Source organism: Gigantopelta aegis, chromosome 9 (genome assembly GCF_016097555.1).
Source record: "Gigantopelta aegis isolate Gae_Host chromosome 9, Gae_host_genome, whole genome shotgun sequence".
Lineage (NCBI taxonomy): Eukaryota > Metazoa > Mollusca > Gastropoda > Neomphalida > Peltospiridae > Gigantopelta > Gigantopelta aegis.
The window spans coordinates 21,120,257-21,139,615 of NC_054707.1; the positions used below are offsets into that span (position 1 = coordinate 21,120,257).

Genomic DNA, 19,359 nt, shown 5'->3' on the forward strand with positions numbered 1-19,359 from the left:
TGGGGAAATAGGAAGATTGAACGTTTATGCAAACGTCATGAAGGAATGAATGGGTGGATGGATGGATGGATGGATGGATAAATGAATGAATGAATGAATGAACAGACGTGTATGTGTGGAGGGTGGTGGACGGACTGGCGGACGGACGGACAACGAGCCCACTAAGTGTATGTGAAAGTGGGAAGAGGGTGGGAGAGGCTGTGGGGGAATAGCCAAATATAACGCCCAGAAGCCAGTGAATAACTCAACATTAGTCGAGTAAAACTGAATTTAAATACATAATTATCAATTACTATTATTGTTATTACTGAAATATCTTCCCCGATAGTCGGCTTGACTTTTGTGTTATTCAATTTATACCTTCTTAAAATATTAATTTATCTGTCTCTGTTCTCTCTCTCTCTCTCTCTCTCTCTCTCTCTCTCTCTCTCTCTCTCTCTCTCTCTCTCTCTCTCTCTCTCTCTCTCTCTCTCTCTCTCTCTCTCTCTCTCTCTCTCTCTCTCTCTCCCTCTCTCTCTCCCTCTCCCTCTCTCTCCCCCTCTCTCTCGCTCTCTCGCTCTCTATCTCTCTCACTCTCTCTCCCCCTTTCTATCTAGCTCTCTCTCTCCCCCTCTCTCTCTCCCTCTCTCCCCTCTCTATCTATCTCTCTTTCTCTCTCTCTCTCCCCTTCTATCTCTCCTTCTCTCTCTCTCTCTCCTTCTCTCTCTCTCTCTTTATCTAATCTCTCTCTCTCTCTCTCTCTCTCTCTCTCTCTCTCTCTCTCTCTCTCTCTCTCTCTCTCGTCTCTACACACGTAAGCACAGTGTGAGACAGAGAGAAGAAGAAGGAGAGAGGGGGAGAATTGACATAATTATATATAATGATTTAAAGATGTAGAATGAATTGAAATAAGTGTGTATATGTATGTGTATGTGTATGTGTATGTGCGTTCGTTCGTGCGTGCCTGTATGTGTGTGTATCTGCCTGTGTGTGTGTGTGTGTGCGTGCGTATGTACGTGTGTCTTTGTGGTATTTGTGTGTGTGTGTGTGTGTGTGTGTGTGTGTGTGTGTGTGTGTGTGTGTGTGTGTGTACATGTACAAAGTAAAATGTGAAATATATTGGCTGCAAATTCAGAACATCTCCTTTAACTTTCTTACAAACATTGCTTTAAAAATGTTTTGCATAAATTAGCAGCTTTGGCAAATCCAATGTGACTCTTGTTTTTCTGGTATTTGTGATAAGTCAAAGTGCATTTTATACATAGGTTAGTCATACTTTAAAAACTGGCAGTCAGCTGTTTGCTAGTGTAAAGCATCGGTGCTTTTTAAAGGAAGTGACATTGCCGAAATTAAAAAAAGAAGAAGAGAAATGGCTGCTGTAGAATTGGAAAGAGCTCTTGCGTTGCAAACGACGAACAAATCGGGTGCTATAGATATTTTATCAAATATAGGTACTATATTTTATTATAGCTGTAACAAAGTGTTTTTATATTTTAAATATAAGGAATCTGCTAATTCATAAAAAGTAGGTAGTAATCTAGTCTGATTCTAATATAAAATCGACCAAGTGCAAAATTGCTTTGTCATTAGTCTCGATATCAACAGTTTGTTTTCAGACTATTATTGGTGTTTCGTTGTGTATGAGGTGTTGCATTTGAGGCTTGTAATTTACTAGTTAAATTTTAAAAGAAAATATTTTTGATTTTTGTTTTCTATGACGTATCGCTTTAATGTCTTCTGGACTAACAAATTTTATGCATTAATAATAATTATATCTTTGTCAGTTAAGCTATCCATAAAAACTAAGAAATATGGTCATTCATGTGGGTCTAAAAACTTGACAAAACTTCCTTGTTCCCCTGGGCCCTTCAACACATTTAATTTTGTTTTATAAATGTCTTATGGTTAAAGTTAATTTACATGTAATTATAACATCGTCTAAGGCCATATAAAAAATAATAAACCTAAAAAATCTTGCCAATTTTAATTTGGCAGGAGAAATAATTGTAATAATTGACTTTTTGTTGGAAAATAGCTAAAGGTTTTGCATTTTGTAGATAATTTAACAAACATTTGTCATCTCCCAAAGCTAGCCTTTTTAATGAAACCTACAGCTGTTTTTTGTTTAAATTTTGTTACCATAGGTGTTATTTTATATCGAAATATTACGATTAAAACTGAGTGTAAAATTCAGATTTTTTTAGATTGAACAAGGAAACTGACGAAATGTTAAGAAATGTACCGATATATGTTCACTTCGCCTATTTTTATCAAACTGCTCCCCTTCTGAGAATGGAGAAGTCATTTCTCCTACTTTTTAAATTCTGGATTATGGTCTGCAGGTACAATACTTTTGTGATGTATATACAGTATACATTTTATTCATTTGTTATTAGAATAGACTGTGACAGCATTAAAACACAATAAAAAATATTACATCGTTTTATTCATACATGTAAAATTGCAGAAAGTACTCGCCAGATGCGAGTAAAAATTCTAACTGATGAAATAAAAAATGCATTTACCAATCCGACAGAAGTTCTGTATTTTTTGTTGTTGTTTTTTATTTGTGTGTGGTGGGTTTTTTTCATCTAATCCGTGACTCCGCATCAGCCACATCTTAATTCCAAACCATTCAAACTAACAATTGAGAATGATGATGAAATACACAACTGTACAATGTACTGCATTGTGCAAGTGCAACACTCTGGAAAGAGAGCCGGTCAAAGGTCAATACTTCCTAGAAAAGGCTTGTTTTCGTTGAAAGTATATATTTTGAGTAGATTGTTCTGTTAAATACCTGCAAGATGTCGCTTGAATTTGTATGAAAAAAAATGCGAACAAAATTCTTTTGACCAGAAGGTTGAAACTGTTATTGATTTGTCAATCAAGGTGCAGGTTTTGATTTCGTTTGCCACTATGTCTGACAGCCCTTTTTGCAACTCTTATGGGACAAAGGATATAATACAACCAATCGAACGCTGAAGAAGAAGAAAAGATATCTTGCCAAGAAGTGTTCTTAATGTTTTGTCAATATATCTATATCATTTGAAGTGAAGACACTGTATATTATAATATTGTTAATAATATATTGTTCTATAGACTAGTAAATTTTAGTTGGTTTTGGTTTAGCAGGCTAGTTAAGTGTATTCCATTTCTACAACCTTGCTGAGCATGCAAATTTATATGGTTTCAGTTTGGTGATACATACATGTGTATCTTAAATGGCTCCGTCCCCATAATCTAAGTTAGAATTACTGTAGCATTTAATAATTCCCATCAATTTTTGTTTCATGGCACGGTCTGAATGTATATATTAAAAGCACAGATCCTAGTTTTTAAACACTACAGCATATTTTTCACTATTAGAGCCATTTGTGATCACTGAAATCAAACATTACTTATATTTTATTCTTTAGATTATCCATTTTCTGGTGATCTTGGTGTTTCTAATACAGAAAAAATTCATTTTTTTATATAGATTCTTTAAAAATGCACATGCACCTGAGCAGTAGCGGTTTATTGATTCAAGTTGTCTATTTTTAAGGATATTTCCCATTTTAACATCACACTCATCTTTCACTCTATTGTAACTTTAACCAAATGAGTTACACTTACAGGTTTGTAAATTAACTAAACTTAGTGTCAATTATTTACGGGTTAAAACTAAGGTCTGGGCCTTTAATAATGTTAATTACAAGTTTTATATTTTTGATTTCAGTGAAGAGAGATTCTGGAGGAAATGAAGAAGAATGGCTCAAGACAAAGGAACAGGCTGTACTCGAGTTGGGGTCCTTGTTGGCAAAAACCAATATGGCTACAGGTAGACTCGCTCACTGTTATTTATTATTATTATTGTGTTTGCATCAAGTAAGGTTCAAGCACAGTGTTTTCAGCTATCTGTATCAGGGCTAGCACTGGGTGAGCAAAACAGTTCACCAAATTGTCTATTAAACTTCAAAAATTGCAGACATTGTCAGTTATTTTCTAAAAAAAATTAAATTATTACATGAAATTATTTCGCCAAACTAAAATAAAATTCGCCAACTGCTTTCAAAATTAGCAATTGACGAATTTGCCGAGTGCCAGAGCTAATCCTGTGTACTGTCTGTCCAGACCAGGTTAATGACCAGTTAGTGAGATATAAGTAAGTGCAGTGGCCTTCACGTCCCTACTGAATCTTTGCTTCTGAAATTTTAATCTTGAAACGAATGCTAGATTGAGAAGCATTTCTAGAATACAGGTGTTGATATAAATTTTATAGCATAGCGGGCGAAATGGAGGGTTTTTTTTTGCTGAAAGTCGGCCCAAGTCAACAAGTTATTAGCAGTAGAGATAAGTCAGAAGTTGCCATAATATTAAGATTCTGAACCTAATCTTAGCGCTATGAAATCGTAAAACCGCCGTAGGTTGTGACGTCACTACAGCGCATGCCATAGTGACGATTTTGTAGGCTAAGATAGCTTCGAAAATATGGACCCAGATTCTGAACCTAATCTGATTTCAAAAACAAACTCACACAACAGATGTCAAGACCTCCAATTTGTGTAGTGCCACAGCTAACATACACCTTGTCGGTCCGTGGTTTTACTTTGGCACCAGACTGTCTGTACATCAACGCATGTCTCGCCGTTTACAGTGACCAGTTAAGCAGTGTGTAGTTCTTGGCCAAATTCATTTTAGTAATTCCAGAACAGGTCTAGCTCTGGAAAAGCAGAAAATTTCGCCAAATTATCTATTAAACTTCAAAAATTGTAAAAACCCAGTTATTTCCTAACAAAATAGCAATAATTGCAAAAAATTATTTCGTCAAATTATTTTAACTTCACAATGACATTAATTAACATTTATTTAATATTATCGTGTTTTAATGAACATTTTTAATTGTTTTGCTTACATTTTATTACAGGAATTAGTATTTGATAACGCGATATTACGATTCGAGCTGAGTGTCTAATTTAGAGCTTTTCCTTATGAATGCAAAACATGACAAAACATTACGAAATAACTGTTAACTTCACCTATTTTTTTATCACACTTCTCCACTTTCTTCTGGGAAGGGAGAAGTCACTTCTACTTTTTCAAATCTAGATTAGGGCCTGAGCTGTACATAATACTTTAAGATGGAAAGCAAAAGTTGCTCTTGAACCGTATCAGAAATCAGAAATTTCCAAGTCTTAAAATAGACTTCTTCCTGTTTCCCTGAATGCCTGTATGGATGGTGCAACTTTTGTATTATTAAACAATTATTATTAACCCGTATTTGTGTTTCGATTTTCAGAACTGGCTGGTCTTATCAGATTCACACGTCCCTTTCTGAGCTTAGTGAGCAAGGCCAAAGCGGCCAAGTTGGTCCGAGCTCTCGTTGATTTGTTCCTTGACATGGAAGCAGGCACTGGTAAAGAGGTGAGATTTAATATACTGTACTGCAATTTAAACTCTCTTGTCCTGGTATCATGAAATGCAATATTGGTAGCAGAACATTTTACCCTTTGGTAGTCATAGTTAGGATTAAATTTTCATTTTGAACTGCAGTAATTTAACTTAAACACATTTTTGTCTCTCTTTGAATGAAGACATGATATTGGTAATATATAAAATTGCATTACATCGTAGCATAGGCAAGTGATTTTATATTAAATTTGTGTTTGTTATCCATCAATAAATTTATCCCCCCAAAATGACAAACAATTCTTATGCTTACAAACAACACAGATTATGTAGTTAAGAATACACATAAATCAGTTTTTAACATCTTTCTATGACCTGTTTTATGTAATGCCATCCCATTTGACCATATAACATTATTACTTTTAGGTTTATTGAAGGATAACATTCCGGTTTTTAGTAACGTCCGATCAGAATACAGTAAATCAAATAACATCAGAAAGTTTGTAATTATAATGGTTTAATGTTGCTGTTTTTATGTCCCATTCATGTGTTTACAGGTTGAACTTTGTAAGGAATGCATTGATTGGGCTAAAGACGAAAAGAGAACTTTCTTACGTCAAGCTTTAGAGGTATGACACACACATATTTTTCTGTTGGCTAATATTCTATTAATCGGTTTGTTTTGGGGTATGGATGGGCTGATGTTAAAACAGAACTTGTCTACAGTGAAATTAAATGCTGAAATGGAAAGTAATGGATGTTTTATTGACACCCTATCATGCAGTTATTTCAACACATGGTCTAGATAGTAAGATGAGAAATCCACTGCTGCCACACAGGCTGCTCGGACAGAATAGCAGCAAGGAATCTTTTTATATATACACTTTGCACTTCCTTTGAAAAAGTGCTTGTAAAAGATCCCTTGCTGCTAATGGGAAAATTGTAGCAGGTCTTGAGTTGGCCAACTTGCACATATATACAGAGTATTTCTTTGAAAATTATTAAAATATGTTAATTTAAAGAATATTTTATTTGCTAAAGACTACATGTTGTAGCCGTTTTGTATAAAAATTAGTAATTGGCTAATTTGGACAGGATGAGCTCTTCAGAATTACCAAATGTTTGACTTCCAATAGCCGATGATGAATTAATCAATGTATTGTAGTTAAGACAAAACAAAGTTTTTATTTTGATTAGGAAGAAAGCAAATAAATTGATCTTACAATCCACTGCACTTTAGGTGATCATTATACTACTGAGCTACCTTCCTCATCAATTATAAAAGAAAAAAGAAAATCTTACTATAACCCAGCTGACTCACTTAAAATAACACTTATCAGTGTTTCTGTCAGAAAGAAATGTTTGGGTATGGCACTATGGAATTGAATGCAACCATGGTCAAGGGGCCTTCCTCAGAAAATAAATGGCTTAAGTTTAGGGTTAGGATTAAGAAAATCATACAGTAATAATAAGAGTAATTAATTCTGTCAAAAGGTTAACTTTTTTTTTCTGGAAAAAAACAAATTGGTTATGGTGCCATACCAGTTTTACCCTCTGGCAGAAACCCTGCTTATAGGAGTTATGGAAATCCAAAATGTATTGGGCCTATACAGGTTCTAAGATTACATATACCATACAATGGTTTTGTTGCGGCTAGAATACTTCAGAGTAAAAGAATTCAGTTTGATATCTTTTTCATTATTGAATTGGGGTCCTTATTATTTCATGTTATATCATTTTTCTAAACACTGATTATTATGTTATTGTTTTTTACAGGCACGACTTATTGCAGTTTATTTTGATACAAAGAATTATCAAGAAGCTCTCCTAATAGGTAAAACAATTTTAAAATGAACTCCCATGGCTAGTGCTATTCAATGTTGGGCTAGTAAACAACTACCATTGCCATGCCCGATGGCTAGTGAATCTTTCTTTGTCAAATGTTGCAGTCAAGTCTATTTTGTAAATATGAATATCCTGCCATCACCCCAACCCCCAAATGTTTGTGTTTTCAAGCTCTATCTCCCTCTATAGATGACATATTTGATTATTACTACTATTTAGTAAAATTGTATTAACTTAAAGTAAAGTAGGGCTAGTGAATTCTTTAAATCAGTGATCCCATAACTAGTGGATTTTAAAATCATTTTGAATAATTTCACAAGGGTACATATAATGTTTTATTTTGTACTTTCATTTTGATATCTGGTGTTTACAATATGACATGTTTTTTTCAGCATCCACCTTATTGAAGGAGCTGAAGAAGTTAGATGACAAGGCACTGCTGGTCGAAGTTCAGCTGCTGGAGAGCAAAGTCTATCACGCACTCAGCAATCTGCCTAAAGCCAGGTGCAGTAACGCCGTTTGGCATTCGTACAGGGCTTCAGATTACTCCAGTGTCAAGACAATAAACATGTCCAAAACAATCATATTCAAGTACAGACATACAAAATATTTCACCTGAAATCTATGAAATATTATCGTTTTAATTAGATTAAAATAACTTGAAATGAATTTCCGAAAATCCACAACCCTTCAGCAGCTGTTAATAACATCATTCTCTATAAAAAAAAAAATAAAAAAAAAGACTCGCTGGACACAAAATAGATAATATAAACCTCTTGTGCTGAAAAATTGGTGAGATCTAAATCCCTGTCTTATGAGTCGAGATAATATGAGGAGCCATTATAATAACACCAGTTCAAAGTCAAGCATATATAGGTTTTCCAGTCATTTGAAAAAAATACATTTATATTTCCCATCTCTTACGTTTTGTCAACTTGTATATATGTGACACTACCAAATTTGTTGCTGGGGTTAATAAACTTTATTTTAAAAAAATAATAATAAAATAAAAAAAAATATGGGTACATGATAATCTAAAGTAAAAGAATGGCTGTTTAAATATATCTTAGCCATGGCTTAATTCTATGTGGAGTTTGGCAAATATCTATTGCCGAGTTGTATACATTGAGAAATGCAGATATAAGGGAGATTACTCTTGCTCCTGCTTACGAATGAAGTCATGAAAAAAAAAAAAGGAAAATATTTTGCTAGAGAATTTTTTTTTTAATTCTATGTGTTTTTTAAAAATCGGACTAATTTGTACGGCCACCCCACCCGAATTCAAAAACACTGCAAAATTTTCATTGTCATTTTCTTCTGTCTATGTTAGTCTTTGGCTCAGATAATGGATTTTGTAACCCCCCTCCCCCAGTCACCAATTGATTGTTTGATGTTACAGAATACCTCATGGTTCAAGCTGTTTTAGACATATTTTATAATTATATAATAAGAAAAAACTAAGTCTCATTTTGATGCATTCGCTTGTATACAGTTAGTTATTAGATTTAGTATGGATCAGTTTGAACCAAATCCACAGGCAAAAATAATCATATAAAGAGCAATGTTTTGTACATTATAGTATTTTCTTTATTGTATTGTAAATATTTTGCATTTTTCTACTCTGTATGTATTTATGTAGAAACTATAATGCTGAACATAAAAAATATATGCATGTTGTTATTTGTATTTTATTTAAACAGGGCAGCTTTAACATCTGGTAGAACCACAGCCAATGGCATCTACTGTCCTCCAAAACTACAGGCAGCTCTCGATCTACAGTCAGGTATGTTATTATATGTACAAATTAAAAAAAAAATTTTTTATCTAAGATCTAGCATAAATTTATTATAACAAATAATTATTTGTTGTATGCTTGAATACATCTATATATGAAGGTGTAAAAATATATTTCATTTCAACATATTTTTGTACTTGTATCCAATTAAAGTTCAAGCACGCTGTCCTGGGCACACACCTCAGCTATCTGGGCTGTCTATCCAGGACAGTGGGTTGGTGGTTAGTGAGAGAGAAGAGAGTGTAGTGGTCTTACACCTACCCACTGAGTCGTTAAAACTCGCTCTGGGTGGGAGCCGATACCGGGCTGCGAACACAGTATCTGCCGATCTTCATGTCCGATGGCTTAACCACGACACCACGGCCGGTATAGCACCATGTATTGACAAAATAGTCAAACTTGTCCACGAGTGATTAGTAGTTGTTCCTGCCTGCCTCACACTCTCCAAAAGAGGTAAAAGTGGTGAGTGGTTCTGCACTCGCCTTTCATTATTTTGCTTTTATGTGCATTGCTAGATGCTGGTTTTTTAAAGTGTGGAAGCACTTTACTTTTTATAATAAAAATTCTGCCTGGAATAAGGAGTTGTTTTTTAAATGTAGAGGCCTGAAGGTTCTCTTTACTTTTGATATAATTTGTTTTTTGTTGATTGTTTTTCAGTCATTGGTGACCAGTTCTCTTGCATATATAAATTTTTGTGTTTCAGGTATTTTGCATGCAGCGGATGAGCGTGATTTTAAAACAGCTTACTCATATTTCTATGAAGCATTTGAAGGCTACGACTCGATCGACAGCCCTAAAGCTGTCATTGCTCTCAAGTACATGCTTATGAGCAAGATTATGCTCAACATGTGAGGTTTTTTTATAAGACGCCCTATTCTGTGTTACATCGATCAGTGGAGTATTTTGACAAACATTTCAGAAATAAAATTAGTGATCAGTGGAGTATTTTGACAAACATTTCAGAAATAAAATTAGTAAGTAGTACTTACATCAGGAAAATAGTTTGTCTTGATATTTCTGTGTTGGGACAGGTACACACTAAAATGTGTATTTTGTATTAATGTCTCTAGTAAATACAAATTTAAAAGATCACACTGCAACCAAGAAATGCTGAGTTGTTTTCGGTAAATTTATTTAAGTTTTATTGAATAAAAGGAAGTTGGCATTTGTTTTGACATTCAAACCAGCAGAAGCTATCCATGGTTTAGTAGTTGATAGTAATTTCTTTCGCTTATTACAAACTGGAAAAATTGCAAGTAGTGGAATTAACATTGTAAAGTTGTGGACTGTTTGCTTGATCTTTCCAGAGTTAATTTCTTTTGGTGTTTTTAAAAATTAATTTCCTGATTTAGAGTAGGTCTTTATATGTATTCTTTGAAAAATTCTAATAAACTCACAAGCATACAATTATAATGTTCTAATGTAACCCACCACCACCAACACACACACACACACACACATCACTGGTGGTAATTTCGCGAACAGCTATGTTGATTTTATATTTGTATACTATATAAATTTGGTATAAATAACAATAACATGGGTATCAGAATACAAATAGATGATACATAGAGACTTCATTAAAGAACAATTGATGCCATTTATCTTCTAACAATTTCTCTAGAAAAAAGTATATATTATGAGCCAAAGCAAGTTGGACACTTTTTAAACAACTAGTTGTAAGATCAGTCTAATTAAAATTAGCTCCACTATTACATGTGGATCTAAAGACAGCCAGATGGAGCTCATGTCCACCAATCAAAACCTTACTTGCAGAATCCTGCCAGTGATTTAAAAATAATTTGAAAACATTCCGAATTATCCTGAGGGTATACGACATGTTTCGTGTGAATTACGAATGCCTTAAAACATGTTTTATTTTATAAAATAAATAATTTGTAATGTAAAACTGAAGACTGATTTAGTTTTTTTTTTATTTTATAAATAAATAAACAATTTTTAATGTAAAATTGAAGACTGATAACCCACCCCGTACGTATTGGTATGGTTCGCTGTAGTGCGGCAACTAAAATAGACTCTCCCGATATTTTTAGAATTTGTATGCTCCCAAATAACGTTATAAAAGGCGAAGTGTGATTGGTCAATATTTAAATTATTATTTACAGACGAAATGTTACTTGGACATTGGGGACTACGCAGTGGTTGTTAGTTTTAAATCACTGGCAGGATTCTGCAAGTAAGGTTTTGATTGGTATACATGAGCTCCAACTGGCTGTCTTTAGATCCACATGTAATAGTGGAGCTAATTTTAATTAGATTGTTTAAGATTAATGGTATCTAATAAACAAAAATGTAGTATTCTGTTTCTTAAACCAGGTTTAAAATAAATTTAAATATCTTTTCCAATTAAAACACAGGGCTAGCTCTGCCACTCGCAAAATTCGCCAGTTGCGAATTTTAAGATAGATTGGCGAATTTTATTTTAATTTGGCGAAAAATAATTATGTTATAATTTGTTCAAAATTAGTTTAGATTTTGTATTTTTGAAATAATTTGGCAAAATTTTCTGATCACCCAGAGATAGCCCTGATTTAAACGTATTTACAGCACTCACGCGGAAGTTAACCTATGCATAACAAAGTTATCAGTTTCAGGTCAACTCACATGTCACAAAACATTCTATTTTGGTCATCCTCACTATGGAGCAGCCAGTCTGAAAAGTGATCTCCGACATATTTACAATGGGTCAGCTCTTACATAGGTGTGTGAGAAAAAGGGAATCATACAACAGCCCATAACTTGTTCTGACTCCATTATGCAGCCATTGACAAATCTTAAGTTTGTTGTTTATATTGTTTTTTGCAGGTCAGATGAAGTGCATTCTATAGTGAGTGGCAAACTGGCCCTGAAGTATGCTGGCCCAGAGGTAGAGGCGATGAAGAGTATTGCAACTGCCAGTCACAAGAGATCGTTAGCCGACTTCCAAAAGGTAGGCCACTAAAACCTGTTTACTTTGGTATTTGTGTTTATCCCACCTCCATAGATTTGTTGGGTTTGTGACTGGTACACCAAGGGCCAAGATGTGTCTAAACCTGTCCTTGCTCCTTGCTTATAACATTTGCAGAATCTAGAATCAAGACTTCAGTAAGGTCTTGAGATTTTATCACCATCACAGTGCCATACAAACTGTACGTGTGATGTTGTTAAACATTTGAGTTTAGACACTGAAGTTTTATAAGCATGGGTTCTGTCCATAAAAATAACGACTGACTGCTAACTAATAGGAAAAAAGAATGCTACATCTTCAGTGAAAGCTAATTTTGAAAGTATACCAAGAACAAGCATATATGTCATTGGCATTTTCCCATGACTTCTATATCAAATGCTGTTTTATGTACTGTTCTGTCTGTGAGAAAGTGTGCATAAAAGATCCCTTGCTGCTAATGAAAAAATATACTAAGCGGGTTTCTCCTGAAGACTGTGTCAGAATTACCAGATATTTGACATCCAATAGCCGATGATTAATTAAATAATAGCTCTAGTGATGTTGTTAAACAATGCAAACAAAGTTTGTAGTCAGTGTTTTCATTGATGTACAAGTAGCACAATATCATATTTAGCCAAGAAATCGCCCTAATGACCAGTATGTTCTGAAGAGCTCTTGGAATATTGTTACTTCCATATTGACTTATTACTATTAGTTCTAGTTGACATTTGTTACAACACTTTCAGACCCTAACAACGTACAAGGCACAACTGGAAGATGACCCAATCGTATGTACCCATCTGAAGACTCTGTATGACAACTTGTTGGAACAGAATCTGTGTCGAATAATCGAGCCGTTCTCCAGAGTTCAGGTGAGAGATAAAATTACACATTGTCATGTGTCCATTGTAGATTGCAGACTGATCCTGAATTTGAAAATGTATCTTATGAAAAAGTGTTTTTGTATTGCAAATGACAGTTTAAAAAAAAAAGCAAAATACAGATATTTCTTTAGTGTTTTTGACTCCATGGTTTAGTGTGGGGGTGGGACGTAGCCCAGTGGGAAAGTGCTCGCTTGATGTGCAGTTGGTTCGAGATCGATCCCCGTTAGTGGGCTCTTTGGGCTATATCTCGCTCCAGCCAGTGCACCACGACTGGTATATCAAATGCAGAAGTATGTATTATCCTGTCTGTGGGATGGTGCAAATAAAAGATCCCTTGCTACTAAGGGGAAAATGTAGCGGGTTTCCTCTCTAAGATAATATGTACAATTAACAAATGTTCGATCTCCAATAGCCAATGATTAATAAATCAATGTGCTCTAGTGGTATTGTTAAACAAAACAAACTTCTTCCATGGTTTAGTGTTTGCGTTATATACTATAAGTCGTAGTTCACTGAAAGTTGCAGGGCTCGAAATAGAATGCAAAAAATGGCCTAGGTCAAAAGAAATATGTCCTGCAGGGCTTCTAGATTATGGTAGCCCCACTCCCATGGCTAGTGATATTCAATGTTGGGCTAGTAAATAACTACTATTACCATGTCCAACGGCTGGTGAAAAAAAAAAGTCAAATGTTGCAGTTAATATATAAATATAAATATCCGGCCCAACCTCCCAGTGTTAATGTTTCTAAGCTCTATCTCTCCCTTTAATATTATTACTATTATTTAGAAAAATTGTATTAACTAAAAGTAAAGTAGGGCTAGTGAATTTTTAATCATGGCTAGTAGATTTTTTAAATCACTGATCCTATGGCTAGTGGATTTTATAAAATGTCTAGAAGCTCTGTGTCCTGCTAACAAAACATATGGCCTGCTGAAAAGAAGACAGTCATAGAAAGAGGTGAAGGGAGGTTTTCAACTTTGGGATAGTGTGTGCAATATTAATTTTAGAGCATTATGGATTTAAAATATAATAGAATCGTGATCTAAATAGCAGAACAGATAATTGTACATACAAAAAATTATCTGTGATTTTTTGGTGGTTTTAGCAGGATAATTATTTCACCTGCTAGGTCTGAAAAATGTACTGCATTTCGCTTTTCACAGGCCGCTATTTTGAACCCTGACTTGGTTTATGGTTCCAATTATGATTAACTATGATAGTTCATCTTAATGCAGGCTAGCCATGGGTTGGTATTTTTGTTCGCCAAAAAATTTTGCCAATCTTCAGTTTCTTTCGTCAATCTAAATATGTATTTGCCAATTACATTTTGGCATTTTAGTCAAAAAAAATTGTTTAATGGAACTGTCCTGAGTTCATAGTCATTTTAGAAAGTTTTTGGCAAATAAAATATTTTTACGCTATTAAAATTAAATTTTATGTGCATGTTTTTGATGAGCATATGAATATTTTTATAACAGATGAATTTCTAGACATTGTATAGTATACATATTTCATTATCAATTTTAGTCTAAAATAATTTCATACGTACAAATTTATTCTTCCAACAGCAAAACTAAATTTGAAATAATTCTATCGAAGATTATTCCAAATGTATTCATGTGTATAATACTTTATATTTAAAACATGTTATGGTAAGATAGTGTTTTTAAAAATAGGAAAAAGCAGGATGTGTTTATTTTGTCGGGAACAAATATTTATTCATTTCAACTTATTTTCGTGCTTATATCCAATTACGGTTCAAGCACGCTGTCGTGGGCACACACCTCAGCTATCTGGGCTGTCTATCCAGGGCAGTGGATTGGTTAGTGAGAGAGAACAAGGTGTAGTAGTCTTAAACCTACCCATTGATCCCTTAAGAACTCGCTCTGGGTTGGAGCCGGTACCTACCAGCCTGCAGTCCGATGGCTCAACCATTGCGCCACCGAGGCCGGTTCATTCAGTTAAAGCTTTTTTTAGACTTGCTAATGGATTGACTATCTACCCGAAGGCGTAGATTTACCGACCATAATCCTTCATCAGTTAAACAAGCTCTGGGTAGGAGCCGGTATCGGGCTGCGAACCCTGTGTCTACCAGCCTTATGTCCGATTGCTTAACCACGACGCCGGTGGAACAAACAGATATCTTGCTAGGGCTGAAAACATAGGGTAGTTCCTTTAACTCTGCAGAATTCTTGTATGTTTTTACTGCCTATTTCGTATTCTGCCTTCATGTATCGACATTAGATGATTTGTTGTTATTAACTGAATTACGTACTCGGTGGCGTCGTGGCAAGCCATCGGTCTACAGGCTGGTAGGTACTGGGTTCAGATCCCAGTCGAGGCATGGGATTTTTAATCCAGATACCGACTCCAAACCCTGAGTGAGTGCTCTGCAAGGCTCAATGGGTAGGTGTAAACCACTTGCACCGACCAGTGATCCATAACTGGTTCAACAAAGGCCATGGTTTGTGCTATCCTGCCTGTGGGAAGCGCAAATAAAAGATCCCTTGCTGCTAATCGGAAGAGTAGCCCATGTAGTGGCGACAGCGGGTTTCCTTTCAAAATCTGTGTGGTCCTTAACCATATGTCTGACGACATATAACTGTAAATAAAAATGTGTTGAGTGCGTCGTTAAATAACATTTCTTTCTTTCTTTCTGAATTACGTTTTTGTCATTTCAGGTTGACCACGTAGCCAGTCTTATAAAATTACCAATAGTAACTGTTGAAAAGAAATTGTCACAGATGATCTTGGATAAAAAATTTCATGGTAAGCATTTTGTCAAGTTATATTAAAATAATTAATGGGAAGCAACTCTTGTTATAAACTATAAAGATTTAGCACGTGGCTGTGAGTAAACATCTTAACTAGTGGTTTTCAAATGTTGAGGGTGGGGGTGGGGGGGGGGGGTCTGTATGTATAGTGGACTACTTGTATCTGAAGATTGATTACTTGCTGTATCATTTTGCATTCCTTTCAATTTTTATTAACAGAAAAGTCATCATCTTAAACCATCCACTTTAAAAAAAAAAAAAAATTAAACGATAAAAACTTCATGTTTTGTCTTTATTTTAACATACTTCTTCAAGCTTAATAAACAAAATTTTAACCTGCCTTTTGGACTGTTCTAGGCAGAAACATTTCTGACGACCATTATTGTTTCAAAGAATATTTTCTATAAATGATGAATTTTACATCCTTAACATGGACAATAACTCTTTACCTCTACAAATCTTTATTTTTCAGGTATACTGGATCAAGGAGCAGGAGTATTAATTGTTTTTGATGAAACTCCAGTTGACAAAACGTACGAAAGTGCTCTTGCAACGATTAACAGTATGGGCAAAGTTGTGGACGCTTTGTATAACAAGGCTAAAAAACTGTCATAGTGTCGTACGGTGGAGGTATGTTTAATGGATGGAGAATAAGCAAACGGGAGAGAATATATTTACTGTTATGTGACTTCCTCATCGGCATCAGTGGAAAGTCATGATTCATACTGAAACTGGTTTTTCTACAAATTAACATTTTTTATTTTCATGCAGTGTAAAAACATTTATATATAAAATAATGTTTTTCTTTTTGTGACCCTATTAATAAAAGTATTTGTCACTGAATAGAGCAGTGAATTAAAAAAAAAAAAATTCAAATGTCTGGAGTCTAGCTGCAGCAATTTTGATAGTTGGGTTGTTTATAGGGAACACTCATTCATTTTACGAGTTGTTGCATCAAGAAGTTTCTAGCAAGTGAAAGTGAGTTGGATACATTTTTAAATGTGTCGTAAAATAATGGTATTTTAAGTGTCATGAATGTAGTATTCCGTGTCTTACATATCCTAAAAAAAAAAAAAAAAAAAAAAAAATTGAAACATCTTTTCCAACTAAAACATATTTACAGTGCACTGTTAACTTACATGATGAAACAGAATTCAGTTTCAGTAGTGTAAAATTCAGTGGTCCGACTAGCTTTGACATCTAGGTCATCACCACGGAACAGCCAATCGGAGGTCTTTAAAGTGACTCCAGCATGTGAGATATTGCTGTGCGATATGACATTTCACACATTATTCTCATCTACGGGTGTGTAAGAAATGTCATTGTAACGATTAAGGCATTGGAATTGTACCATATAATATATGTTAATACAAATGATGTATGATGTACACTTTTGTAAGTGTTATTATGGTAAATAAAGCAAATTGTGCAGTATTATTTGTTGAATATATGAATTAATGAATGAATGTTTGACGACACCTCAGCACGTTGTTCTATATTTATAGGGTTTAATTATGCATTGAGGCGGGACGTAGCCCAGTGGTAAAGTGCCCGCTCGATCGGTCTGGGATCTATCCCCATCGGTGGACACATTGGGCTATTTCTCGTTCCAGCTAGTGCACTACAACTGGTATATCAAAGGCTGTGATATGTACTACCCTGTCTGTGGGATGGTGCATATAAAAGATCCCTTGCTGCTAATCGAAAAAAGTAGCCCATGAAGTGGCGACAGCAGGTTTCCTCTCTCAATATCTGTGTGGTCTAAAATATGTTGAGTGCGTCATTTAATACAAATCCTTTCCATAATTATGCATCTTGGATTTTTCGGTTAATCTTAGTCATTCAGCAGGGAACATTTTTGTTCAGTATCATCTTGTCAATCGCTATGTAAGTTTCAGATATCGCTATACAATTCTAATACATTTTTATGGTACATGTTAATAAATTTTTAAAGTGGGCTGAGAATTACTTCTTTTTTTAACTCCAGAAATTAGCTGCAGTATACACATCTCAGGGTTTAATTTGTATAGTATTTCATTTGTTTATAAAAATAGTGACCCCCCCACCCCACCCCCCAAGATTTTGACCCACCCCTTATTTTGGCTTGATTTGAGAACAGATACTAGTATATGCATTAAACTGATACTGGAAATGGAAGCACCTTAAAAAAATCCTGGGAAAAGGCCTGCCTGTGTCCCATTGCTTGTCTGTTTTTCTATACACTATATATGAATTGGAATTTCTAGCTAATCTACATCAAAATAAATAATACTAGCTAAAAAAATTGTTGTAAAATTCACTGTAGATTCTTTTGTATCGGTCGGCGGCAGGATGTAGCCCAGTGGTAAAGCACTTGCCTGATGGTCTGGGATCGACCCCAGTCGGATCCCAGTCGAGGCATGGGATTTTTAATCGAGATGCCGACTCCAAACCCTGAGTGAGTGCTCCGCAAGGCTCAATGGGTAGGTGTAAACCACTTGCACCGACCAGTGATCCATAACTGGTTCAACAAAGGCCATGGTTTGTGCTATCCTGCCTGTGGGAAGCGCAAATAAAAGATCCCTTGCTGCCTGTCGTAAAAAGAGTACCCTATGTGGCGACAGCGGGTTTCCTCTAAAAACAGTGTCAGAATGACCATATGTTTGACGTCCAATAGCCGATGATAAGATAAAAAATCAATGTGCTCTAGTGGCGTCGTTAAATAAAACAAACTTTACTTTACTTTTGCTACTAATAGAAAAATGTAGTGGGTTCCTCTCTAAGACTATGTCGGATATTACCAAATTTTGACATCCAGTAGCCAATGATTAATAAATCACTATTCTCTAGTATTGTCGTTGAACAAAAAAAAACTTTTAACTTCAGTAAAGGTGGAATAAGATATTCTCCATGGACTCCCAAAGCTTGTATTGTAGTTGAAAATAAAAGAAACTACTGACCATGACCCAATTTTTAACAAAACATCGTAAACCTAGTTCTTCACGTAAAAGTAAATCTACGACTAAACCACAATTCTTATTTCTATTATAGTACAATAAATATACTTAGATACACACATATTTCATTTACTTTTGTCTTTAAAATGCTCCCATCTTCTGTAATGATGCAATTTTCTGCGTGAAATAGACGCCAAACACGTGTAAACGCACGACCGTTAAACTGCTAGTAGCAGACGTAAACTTAGGATGTTTAGTGAAATGGGCCTCTGCTGGTATGTAGAGGATAACAGGTTAATGGTAAGAAGGGGAAAGCTGAGCGACTGCCAAGTGGAATTCCACATTCATTCATATTAATTCATTCATTATATCCAATGAAGGTTAAATCTCGCTGTCCTGGGCACACACCTTGGCTATCTGGGCTCTATCCAGAACAGTGGGTTAGTGAGAGAGAGTGTGGTGGCCTTAAACCTACCCATTGAGTTGTTAAAATACCCTCCCTCCGGTTTGGAATTCCCCATTCGTTCTGAATATGATAAAGCCGATACGTTGTGAACACGATAAAGCCGATAACTAGCATCATTAATCTGTTATTGTTTTGTTTATGGGTGTTTTTTTTGTTTGTTTTTTAGGGCGGGACGTAGCCCAGTGGTACAGCTTTCGCTCGATGCGCGGTCGGTCTGGGATCGATCCCCGTCGGTGGGCCCATTGGGCTATTTCTCGTTCTAGCCAGTGCATCACGACTGGTATATCAAAGGCCGTGGTATGTACTACCCTGTCTGTGGGATGGTGCATATAAAAGATCCC

The 19,359-nt window shown here is 35.2% G+C and overlaps 1 protein-coding gene across 1 annotated transcript; it reads left to right on the forward strand.

Annotated features, from left to right (window-relative positions):
* Positions 1–1,321: 1,321 nt before the first annotated feature.
* LOC121381189 (26S proteasome non-ATPase regulatory subunit 11-like) lies at positions 1,322–17,050 on the forward strand. Its single transcript, XM_041510373.1, has 12 exons — positions 1,322–1,430; positions 3,701–3,802; positions 5,261–5,385; positions 5,928–5,999; positions 7,147–7,204; positions 7,608–7,719; positions 8,916–8,998; positions 9,714–9,858; positions 11,837–11,960; positions 12,704–12,829; positions 15,524–15,611; positions 16,089–17,050. Exons 1-12 carry the CDS (start codon positions 1,349–1,351, stop codon positions 16,229–16,231), a joined length of 1,260 nt encoding a protein of 419 aa, XP_041366307.1. The 5' UTR covers positions 1,322–1,348; the 3' UTR covers positions 16,232–17,050.
* The last annotated feature ends 2,309 nt before the right edge of the window (positions 17,051–19,359 follow it).

What these genes read in the sequence shown, in the direction of transcription:
- LOC121381189 (XM_041510373.1), top strand. Translation starts at nt 1,349, where the DNA reads ATGGCTGCTGTAGAATTGGAAAGAGCTCTTGCGTTGCAAACGACGAAC. An exon ending in TCAAGAAGCTCTCCTAATAG is followed by an intron (nt 7,205 to 7,607) that starts GTAAAACAATTT and finishes TGTTTTTTTCAG; the next exon opens with CATCCACCTTATTGAAGGAG. An exon ending in CTTGGATAAAAAATTTCATG is followed by an intron (nt 15,612 to 16,088) that starts GTAAGCATTTTG and finishes TTTATTTTTCAG; the next exon opens with GTATACTGGATCAAGGAGCA.